Here is an 11823-nt window from a genome sequence, read left to right as displayed (position 1 = left end):
GTTGAAAATATAAGAAGAAGTTGAAACTGAGATCTGCAAAAGTTACATCACTCTTCCAAGGTCTATCAACAATAAAAGTAAAGTTTTTTGTATTATTAAGTTTTACACTGACAACTCAACAAATTACAAAAAACACCCTTATTTCTTTATGCTAAATCTAAGCTCCACCATTGCAAGGGGAATGATTGTGGCGTCGAAAGGTTTCTATTACAAATCCATCAGAAGTGGTTTCGGTTTTGTTTTAGTATGGTCCAAATCGTCTGAGCATCGAGCTAGGTGACACCGTGATGGATTGAGCCGCACAGGCGAGTTCAACCTAACCGAAAAAAAAAACGTAAAAATGATATGTGAATAAATTACATTGAAACTCCATTAAGAACAAAAGTTAATTTACTATTTTACCCTTGGGTTTTATGTACTCTTTGTTGGCGACTCAACCAAATGCAAAAAAGACTAATAAAAAACCTATGTACAAGTTAAGAACATAGGAACATAGGAGGGGAATGATTGTGGGAATGGAATGGTCGCATGGCTTCCACTCCATTAAAAAGGTGGGTCCAATAACGCTACATGGATGTGAAGACCTTCTAGATGGAGTCACCGAAGATGGTGAGAGTGATACGATGTGGACCTCGTTTGGATTCCAAGTTAGAAACTAGTTGCCGACATAAGCAACACCAGCACGTTATAGTTTATGGGTATTGACAAATGGAAAACAAACTTCAAAGGGGTCTAGTGTAATTATTCAATAAAGAGAGGAGCACTGTGTTATTTCGATAAACATCAAAGAAGGTCCGTACAGTTCCCATGATATATCATGCAACAAAAGAGGTGTGAAAGAGTAGCTCAATGTAAAAGAAGAAAAAGTGGCAATAACATTACATATGATTTCACATAAGGTGCCAATGTAACATCACATGTGATTTCGCATGAACTTCATTTAATTTGAATAGTCTTTTGTAAGGAATGTGATATAAATGTCTAAAAACTTCATTTGATTGAGAGTATATTCTTTTCATATTTCTTGTTGAATTTTATTTATTAAAATCGCAATAAAAATCAATCAATTTTTATATTATTAGTTGTTTTGTAAATATTATCGTACAATTAGTATTGGAGGAATGTGGATCCCAATATAATTATTGCAAAATATTAACAAATTTAACAGACAGAAAACACAAGACAAAAAAATAAAATAAATAAACTCGGGAAATGTAACGATCGTGTTTTCTTTCTTCCTTTCCGATTTTTCATCATTATTTTTTTATTATTTAATTATTTAATTAATTATTTTATTGTGACCTTAGGGTTTTTGAGTTCGGTTCCTAGTTCAATTTTGATTTCCTACTTCACGAGCATGCATTCCATTTGATTTCCTTAAAATGCGTAGTTTTACTTTTGTAGAAAAGCATGCTACTTGTATACTTTTTCCTTAGGGGCGTGGATGCATAGTTTCTTTAGAAATATTTTTATTTTACGTGGTATTTTTTGTAATTAAATTTTATTTAGATATTTGTCTTAGAAACCTTTTTGTAATTTATTTTTGAAGATATTTTGGGGAGGAACCTTTTTGTAATTTTCGAAAAAGTGTAACAAGTGTCACACTCCCATTGGTCCACTTGTTATCATTTCATTGGTGACACTTGGTGGCCTAGGATTTGTCCACTTGTTGGCCTTGGAAGAGGGCAAGTGTAGGGCTTGGATTAAGCCTTGAGATGAGGCTTTGGATGGTGACAAGTGTAGGTTTTTGATTTAATCTTGTGAAGGAGCCTAGCTTGGTGACAAATGGAGGGCCTATATTTGGTTTTGCATATGTGTGTGTGAAAGGTAGTGTTGGTGTTTGTGTATTGGGCCAACTTAGGATTTGAGTTAGTGGAGGAATTAGAGAAATTTTCATTTTTCTCTAAACTTCCACCTTGCAGCGAAATAGAACCTAATTTGCCATTTTTAGTTTTTGATCCCCTTGTCTTAGGAGTTTGATCTTAGGCCTTGAAAATCATAGCTTCCTTTTTTCTTAATCTAGAACAATTTTTTTCCAGTTTTTCATTTTGACCTTATTTACATGGGATTCTAGAGGGGTGAATCTCGAGTAGGCAGTTTAGGGAATCCTATGGAACCTATTTTGGCCATTTCTAAATTTCGACACCCTTGCTTTAGGAATTTGGTCTCCCACATTGAAGATCATATCTTCCTCTCTTCTTGATCTAGAAGACCGTTTTTCAGTTTTGCATTTTGAGTTTATTTTCCTTGGATTACAAAGATTTTATTCTCTATTGAGGTAGGGGTTGTTATATGTTTATTTCCTTTGTGTATTAAAAATATTTGGAGCCTAATATACATTGATTACATGCTTATAGAATTATTGTATTGCATATAAAGGTAGAAATTATATGCTTAACTTAGGGCTTTATAATTCAAAGCATGTATAGTATGTATTTCATGTGTAACTAAGTTGTTTCATTTACTATTATATTTAATTAATTCTAGAGACTTAGTCTTGTTGAAATGATAAACTCTTGTGAAATATTAATTATGTTTACCTTGAAAGCTTATTACTAGGTTCTAGTATGCTTAGTGATTGTGGCTTGCATAATGGTAACTTGATTTAATGAAAAATTATGATTTAAAGCATGTATATCTTATGTATCATGTGTAGGGTTACATTTGGATATAGATTTTATATACTTAATTTAGGGCTTAATGATTTTAAAGCATGTGTAGTCTATGGATCTTGTTTAGGATGAATGCTTCACTATATAGTTATTAAATTCTAGAGATTTCATAAGTGTTGTAATAATGAACTCTTGTAGAATATTATATTGCCTTGCAAGCTTATTACTAAATTATTGTAAATTTAGTATTCGTAGCTTACTTTGATGATAAGATGATTAATTTAGCATGATATGTAATATTATGCCTTATATGTGTAGCGAATCGCACATTGAAGATTCAATATTTTATAGCTTGTATATGTAGCGAATCGCACATTGAAGATTTGACATTTTAGATGTCATTTTAGATTTAAAATCCTAGGATATGACTTGTGTGGTTTCAACTTTACTTGTGCATGGAATGTGGTTTTTATGCATTATTTGATTTTGTATAAGTTTTGGGTTTATATGTTGATTTTGAAAAGCTTGTAAGAACTGAAAAATGTTACGGCTAGGGCACATCTCTAGTACGGGAGATATGAGCTCTCCCTACAACAATAGTGCGCACTAGGTAGTACCTTGTGGGTTGTAATTACCTGAAATCATTTGTTTGGTCTAACGACCACATATCCTAATCTTTCCACTACTTGATTTCGCATTCAATTCCAAGTTATTAATCATTGATTACTTGTAACTTGTGAGTTTGTGTGTAGCATTTCAATTTTTTTTAGTATACTTGTATCTTGTATGTTAATGCCTTGTATATTTTGATTTTGTATTAAATTCCAAGTTGTTATCATTGATCACTTGTAGCTTGTGAGTTTGTGCGTAGTGTTTCAATTTCGTTTAGTATACTTGCATCTTGTATGCTAATGCCTTGTATATCTTGATTTCGCATTCAATTTCAAGTTATTAATCATGAATTACTTATAGCTTGTGATTTGGTGCTTAAAGTCTTTTTACGATTTAGTATATTTGCACTTGTATACTTGTATGCCTTGTACTTATCATTTAGATTACTTGCGTAGCTTGAGATGATCTCTTAGTTCACCTTGTAACATAAACGCTAGGTGGAATGATCCCTTGTATTGATTTATATTGCGTTTACAAAATATTTGAAACTTTAGAGTATACGCATACATTTCTTCCTACGAGTAACTTTGTTTACTCACTCTAATTGTTTTGGATATTTTTCAAGTAAAGAAACCTTATTTTGGGATGCACAACATCCTTAGACTTGTGTAGTAACTTGGAAGTACTTTAGCGCATTTGTATACATGCACTTGTTAGCATGTTTTGCTTTATTTTGGTTTTATATGCCGAAACTTGTATCTTTCATTTGAAATATGTAATGTGTACTTAAGTGTACCTTTTGAGACTTATTTGATATATGTGTAATGAGGTCAAGGGCCAAGTAACTTTAAGTTTACTTTTATGCACTTTGGTTTCATGATTTAATTATGAAAATGTTATATTTTTGAGGTTTGATATGTAATATTTTGCAAATGACATATGTTAAGACTGTTGGCCATTGTAATACACTTAAATATGCATATTACGTTTGCATGCATGTGCACAATTGCGCACACACCCTTTTTGGTGAAATGAACACTTGGAGTAGCTTTCATTTTCATTTTTTTTTGCAAATCTGGTCTTAAGGGCATTTTGGGTATTTCACTTAAAAAATAAGAATTTCTCTTAACATGGTCACTTAGAAAATATGATTTTTTTTTTTTGGGGGGAGGGGAGGTCACTTCATAACTTTTTTTCAAAAAATATCATTTAAGCCCTCAAAATCCCATTTGAACCTCAAAAATTTGGTGCAGGCCTTGTGGCTTGTCAGAGTGCTGGTCGCGTGCACCAGCGTGCGTGTGGCGCGCGTCCGCGGGCGCCCATGGTGCCCTCCTTGGCAGCCTTGATGCCCTATTTTCATTTGACCATAACTCCTTCGTCCGGACTCCGAATCAAGTGATTCTTGAGTCTAACTTCATTAATTCTTCGTTATCTTTTCAATGGTGTGCACGGTGGCACCCACTTTTGTTTTAAAATGACCATTTTACCCCTAGGGTTGCAATTTCCTATTTTTAAAACGTCGCTTCTGCATTTTATCATCTTTTGAGTTCCGTAACTTAGTGGGAAATTAAGTTGGCGTCTTAAGGATAATGTGTATCCCTAGAGACTTTATTTTTGGGTGAACAGATCATTTTGCCCTTGGGGCTATACTTGATCTATTTTCAACCCTAACTTTTTTTCTTGTTCCCTTTGAGTTCTGTGACCTCATGGAAGGTCACTTTGGCATCTTAGAGATGTGTTATATCTCTAGAGACCTTAGTTTTGTCTTTCGCTTCCGCATTCAAGATCCGTTATCCATCATCACAGGACGCACTGGCTTGTAAAACCAGGGCCATCACAGGAAAGATCCTGATTCTGTATTAGAGTAAAGAGTATCGAATTTAGACCCGTCAATAAAAGGTATTTTGATCCGAATCCAATTCGTGAATAAAAAATCCAATAACTCATTACTTTAACAAATCGGACATGGATTAAAAGTAATCCAACCAAATAGTGATCCGATGCGATTAAAATTATATTTATATTATTAAATTACAATATATATATATATATATATATATGAGTTATTTACTATTAAATTTATTTGGTTGCATAGTTATATGATTCACCATCTTATATATTAATAACTTTATGTTCCACGTAACTTTATAATTAGACATATCAATGAATTCAATTTTGATTCGAAATTGAAATTAGAGATGCACACGGTTCGATTTGGACCGCTTTGAGAGTTTTTTGGAACCAAACCAATCGTAACGATTCCAGAAAATCTAGAACCAAACCGAACCATTTGACCAAATGAACCAAACCGTGAGAAACCGATTTGGTTCGGTTCGGTTCTATGTTTTTTTTTTTTTCTTCTTCCTATTTTTCCTTCTTTTCCCCCCCTATTTATTTCAAAATCCAAATGCACCACAATAAACCAAGTTAACCAAAACATTTAGAACTTTTAATTCATTATTCCCTGTTGCTTCTAGAGCTGAAGTGAATAAATTCATAATTACTAATAACCTAATACATTCAGAATTACTAATTCAGCAACAAATATTCAGCAACAATTCAAAAATTTAACAAAATTCAGCCATTGTAAATCAATTAAAAATAATAACTATCTAATAAATTGATAAGACCCAAGAGAATTAAGAGTGGAAAACTTCTAAGTGATTTAGATTGTAAGATTATATTAAATTATATATATAATTTAACATATATATAAATATATATAACTAAACGGTTCGATTCAGTCTTAAAGGACCTCAAACCGTGACCAAATCATATCTTTACTGCTTCATAAATTTAGAACCGTGACCAAATCATATCTTTACTGTTTTATAAATTTAGAACTGTGACCGAATCAAACCGTTAGCAATCCAAACGAAACCGTTCGATTCGATTTGGTCCAATTTGAATTTCCGATTTGACCTAATTTTTGTACACCCCTAATCGAAATAATTAGATAATGAATTAAATTATTCAATTCAATACCTCATTAACTATTTGAATTGGATAATTCAACTAAACTAATCAAATACGGATTAAGTCATCCAACCGGATCCATCAACAAGGTCTATCTCTTGGTAGAGTATCTTTTTCCTTTTCACACTGTGCTTTATTTAAGGAATCATAACAAGAAGGAAAATGGCACACAAAGTCTACTCAAATTTTTTGTTTTAATGGTAGTATTTTTTAAAAAACGTGTAGCCTTCTTCGAAATTCAGTTTCATACTCGAATTAGAAACTTCCCACTATTCTTTAACATTTTTCATTTTTGACTTCTTCGATCCATATATTCCCTCCCACTCCTCTTTAATCTCCGCAAAACAAACATCATCGGACCATCAATACATACACATATATAGAGAGAGAGAAAATTTATAGTACTATAGAGAGAGAAACTTCCTCCTCACGAGTTGACTCGTAACAATCTGAACTCACACGAGTTTATCCAACGAGTCAAGTTCGTACGTAGCAGAGCAGTGAACGTACGGTACGACTCTATTCTGCAACTCTTTCTCTCTCTAGAATTCTACACCGTCCGCTAGATTTGAATTCCTTCGATCGCGGTGAACAAGAAAGTTGATCCTCTAGTACGACTCCATACTGTACCTCTTTCTCTCTCTAGTCTCAATCTTTTTCTCTCTAGAATTCTGGACGATCTGGTTGATTGTAGTTGGTGAAGGATGACAACTGACCGAACAAATTCGGCCGAATTTCAGACCGGAGGGGGCCGAGGAGTGACGGTTCTGTCGATCGAATGCTTGAAAGGGAGCTCGACGGCCGACGAATGGACCGGCGACATGTTGCAGACCGGCGACATACTGGAGGAGCTGAAGATCGGAAGCCACGAGTGCGTTCGGTCGCCGTTCAGGAACGGCAGGGTCGGAGTCCAGAAGACTCTGCACAACTCGTTCAAGAACAAGGAGACGTCGATTCAGGTCCGAGTCCGACGCGGACTCGACGAGTTCGCCGAGTTGCAGGCGTGTATTGTGCCCAACGAGTCCGGTGGGAAGAGACAGTATATGTTGCGTGCCATTGAGGATCCAAACTACGCCGTTGGATTCATGGATCGGACGGAGGCTGAGTGCTTCGAATTGCAAGGTACGGTTGACTTTTAAATTGTCACAGTTTGACTCTCTTTATCTATCCGCATTTGATCACACACGAGTGATATGATCACACACGTATCAGAACGAGAATAGTGTTTTGTATTCACTGCATAGACGTTGAATGGTGTAGCTCTCTGGTATTTACATTTTGGACGGCTGTGATCACTTGCTCTTTTGTGATCGCAGCCCTCGAAAATTTATTATGTTGTCCCGGATAATCACTTGTTGAATAAATTTAAATATTTATTTATGCATTAACTAATAATTATACCAAAATCAATGATCTTAGTTAAGTTTCTCGCGAGAGTCTGACAAAATTTAAGTCACAATTAATAACAAAGAGAGTGAGAGAATGCCGGGAGTGTGAAAGCAGTATCCATTAAAAAATAAATAAATAAATGTGTGACTTAAAATCTTAGGACCATATAATAATTTTTGGCTAAGTCAAGTCCTCTCTACAAAGTGCTTAGTGGGTGATTCAGAAAATGTTAGTTATGTTTTTTTTCAATAAATAAGTACACTTACTTATATTTATTAATAAACTAGAGCAAGTTACTAAAATATTTAAACAATACTCTATTATAGTAATATTTATTTATTTTACATCATTATTTTTTGCAAAAATGATATTGTATTGTATTTTTCCCAGAATGTACCTTAGATAGAACAAAAATGGAGTAGTAGACCAAGTAGTTACGTAAAATATTTTGATGAAGTTGTTGAGTATATCTAATTTTTTAATTAAAATGTGGTTTCCTTTTTGGTGGGAGTTCAAATTTTGTAATGTTACTAATTTGTTGTATGAATTTAATTTTTGTCCAATTTCAATGAATTCTGAAAATAAATAAATAAACAACTCAGATAGCATTGTTTTCACTGTTGTTGAAAATTGTTGTGAAGTACAAAACCAAACAGTAACTTGGAAAAAGGCAAAAAGGGCAAAAAAGAAAAAGTGTATATGAGAAGTGTACGGGTCTTCCAACTAGAAAAGTTTATCCAAATTGTCTGACCCCATTGAAGAAATGATGGGTGCCAAACAATTTAGGCCCTTTTTACTTCAATCTTGATTGATGCGCAAATCAAGCTACAGGTAAAAAAAAAAAACTTATCGGATACCCTTAAAAACACTATATTACATTTATTTGATAGTTGATCCGAGAAAATAGAGAAATGTGAGAATTATTTTATTATTAAATGTGATGTGTTATTTTATTATTGGACCATATAAGGGTGAGTAGCTTCACCCTACTCACCGGTGAATTGTTAAGCATTGTCTCAACTTATATTATTGCCCCAAAGTTCAGCCTGATTTTATGTCCACGTGTGCTAAATTTATTCTTGTGATCATTGTAGCAAGTTTTGTATAGATTTTTAGGACTTGGTTTCCTATACTCACGTAGCTAGTGCATTATAAATTTTATACTCAATTAAATAAGAGAAATTACCTTACTTTAGCACCAAAGTCACATAGAGCGGGAGCAAAAGCGAATTCGGGAGCCTCGAGTGACAGCTCATGGAGTTATTAGTGATTTTGTTATTTTGAAATGATATACCATGACCATTTTGGGGTCTTCTTGGCAGTTGATTGTGGTCTGAAAGTTCATCTCTTGGCATTTTTCCAATTTCTGCATGAGAACTGAACTCATTAGACTCGAGAAACATGGCATTGTATTTTCTTATATTTTACCCTTTTATTTTTTATTTTTACATGCAGCTTCAAGGACCTCCCGGATGGTGAGTGCACTAACCAGGACCCAACTTCAAGATGGATACGTCTCGTATCCATGGCAGAGGAGGATGCAGGAGATGCTATCAGTACCCAATTCAAGCTGCTTTGTCTCTATGCTTTTCCTTCCAAAAGCTTCTGATAGAGTCGCTTCCCGCTACAATGATCTGGAAGACACTCTTGCAAGAGCAAATGCATGGCTGAACGCGTCTCAGGCATCAGGAGTCCCTATTGTTTTCATGAACATTCAGACAGAATCCTTACTTACCAAGGTAAATTTCAAGTAACGCATTATATTTGATAATACATTTGACTTGATTGAGCTCCATAGATGGTCAGAGGCCATAAAGGGAAAGAAACACTATATTTTTGTTTGTGACATTGGTTCGACACAATGTTGCTAGCCTTCATTGTTATAATGTGCAGTTGTCATATGATTGACAGCCTATTCATATAGTCGTCTGTGTTTTGAAGCAGCCTCGAAGAAGAATGGTTTTAACTCATCTATCATAATTTTAAACTAGTATTTGGCTATAATTGGCCTTCTATATTGTCAAACGATATCAATTAAGAAGAAACAGTCGAAGGTCCAATGTTTCTATGGGAGTCATGCTCGAGCATTCATCTTAAAACCATCACCATTCCTTGTCGAGGATTCATTTTTATCATTTTAGGGGTACTGAAATGTGTTTTTTCTTGGGAATTGTCACATTTTTGTGGCACACGTGGGGCCTTTTCTGTTACATTGAAGTGATTACCGATTTACAGTAAAAATTAGGAGATAATTCAATTGAAAATGTACTGATCGAAATGCTCATATTTCAAAGCATTGTCAAATCATTATAACATTTGGCCTTGGTAATTCCCGAGTGTTACCTGACAACTGCAGTTGTATGTTTCTTATTTCTTTTTCGAACAGATATCTGGCGAGACGGCTTCTTCAACCGTAAATGCTGGATCATTATCGGATTTATCAAATCTTGCAAACGCAAGCCTGTACGGTTTCGAGGACTACCATGGGGTGGACATTGGTGTAGTTAGAGCAGCTCGTCTCTGGTATGCTCCTCTCGGAGGAGAGATTGCAGTGGAGATCAAATTAAAAGAAGGCGATGCAAAGCTTGGCTTTGCCATTAGTCGCACAGAAGAGGTTATTATCTTATTTTTCGAGCTCCTACGGTAGATACACAATGTAATAGGATTGTCAAGGCCACTTTTCATTACCAAAAAAACAATATCCCCCCCCCCCCCCCCCCCCCTTTGTGTTTTTTTTTTTTTTTTTTGTTATATCCTTCTCTCTTCTTTTTAAAATTCATCATCACATTTGGAAGATGTGGGTGATCAAAGTCGAAAATGAAAAATTTTCCAGTGATTTCATCTTTGAATTGTACAAAAAAAAAAGCACTACGGTTTACTTTTATTACTCTAAAAATTACCAATTATGTTGGAATTTTATGTTTTTAACTCTGCTTAGAAGTGCATTCTCAATTATAAATTTCTTCCCGTCATTCAGTTGCTACTTCCTTGGTTTTCAAATCTTTTGAAGTTGTGCTCATCTTTACTTTTTAATTGACAGGGATTCATTTACATTTCTTCAGTCATTGATGGTGATGATAACACGCCTTCTATGCGTTCAGGACTCAGCAATCTTTACAACCAAGCAACAACAGCATCTAAACTCCTGGTGGTCTCCAGAGTATCTAACCAGAAGGTTCTTCCTTGGATAGTTTCTCCCACAGGAGCAATCCGGTGCTTCGACACTGTCTCCCTAAGCCAGAAGCTCTCACTGCATCGGCATGCCAAGGTGCCTATCCTCATTCATGTGTTTTTGTGGGATCAAACATTAGCTTCCCCAAGTGGGGGCAACACCAGGCACAGGACCGCCTCCATTCCCGTGCTACCACTACCATCAGAAATCCAACAACCACGCCCTCCTCATGAGAATCAGATACTACCCTTACCATCTGAATTTTTAAGTGAGAGCGGTGATGAGAGAGAGCTCACACTTGCAAGAGATACTGCAGGAGACGCTTCCTTTCGGTTCCACGATTTTTCACTGCCAAACAATTGGGTATGATTTGTCTTTCCCTTAAATGAGGGAAAATCGATTAAAGATGATTTAGACATCTGTGAAGAAGATCTTTAAATGTGTCACTATGTCAGATAGGAAGAGTGATATAGTTTAAGGTAATATTAAGGAAAGAGAACGACAAAAGTTAAAGTGGGTAGAATGGAAATATAGATTATGTGGCTGATTCCAAATAGTCTGAAAAAAAAGGTTTGTTGTTGTTTTTGTTTCTCTTTATTGTTGTATATAGAGATGAGTATACTTTCTTGTAGGAATGGAGTCACTTGTTTATCATACCCTTGATTTGTAAAATAAGGCATAGTTTTTCTTGCATTTACTTGTCATTGTAATCACCATCATTTACACTTTCTTTTTCTATATATTGGTTGAAAATCCCAATTGGTTAATCTGGACAAGATGCTTGAAAAATTTTACGGTCAAAACTGTGTTTTAGCTCAAGTAAATGACCATTTTCTAAGGCTTGTGACACTTTAAATTTGGCAAGATAGTGAGTGAATCACCATTTAGGGTTTTAACTGAAGTGGGATCCTCTCTTTCATATGGGAGGTTGAACAAATCCACATTGGGACATTGGGTGTGCAAGTTGGATTCTTTCCAACCAAAAATAAAAATTACCATTTGGGCCCTCGTAACCGGAAGAAAAATGGGTTGTTGGTGGTGTTGTTTACTCGCTCTTATAAG

The 11823-nt window shown here is 35.0% G+C and overlaps 1 protein-coding gene across 1 annotated transcript; it reads left to right on the top strand.

Moving 5' to 3' along the window:
• Nucleotides 1-6353: 6353 nt before the first annotated feature.
• LOC132271489 (uncharacterized) lies at nucleotides 6354-11458 on the top strand. Its single transcript, XM_059772875.1, has 4 exons — nucleotides 6354-7322; nucleotides 9045-9328; nucleotides 9976-10203; nucleotides 10630-11458. Exons 1-4 carry the CDS (start codon nucleotides 6905-6907, stop codon nucleotides 11128-11130), a joined length of 1431 nt encoding a protein of 476 aa, XP_059628858.1. The 5' UTR covers nucleotides 6354-6904; the 3' UTR covers nucleotides 11131-11458.
• The last annotated feature ends 365 nt before the right edge of the window (nucleotides 11459-11823 follow it).

This window comes from Cornus florida, unplaced genomic scaffold (genome assembly GCF_030987335.1).
Source record: "Cornus florida cultivar Cherokee Brave unplaced genomic scaffold, ASM3098733v1 CherokeeBrave_3.0.0_Hap2_Chr08, whole genome shotgun sequence".
NCBI classification, from domain to species: Eukaryota; Viridiplantae; Streptophyta; class Magnoliopsida; order Cornales; family Cornaceae; genus Cornus; species Cornus florida.
Note: the sequence above shows the minus strand (reverse complement) of the source record. Positions and strands in the feature narration are given on the sequence as shown.

What these genes read in the sequence shown, in the direction of transcription:
- LOC132271489 (XM_059772875.1), top strand. Translation starts at nt 6,905, where the DNA reads ATGACAACTGACCGAACAAATTCGGCCGAATTTCAGACCGGAGGGGGC. An exon ending in TGAGTGCTTCGAATTGCAAG is followed by an intron (nt 7,323 to 9,044) that starts GTACGGTTGACT and finishes TTTTACATGCAG; the next exon opens with CTTCAAGGACCTCCCGGATG. An exon ending in CCATTAGTCGCACAGAAGAG is followed by an intron (nt 10,204 to 10,629) that starts GTTATTATCTTA and finishes TTTAATTGACAG; the next exon opens with GGATTCATTTACATTTCTTC.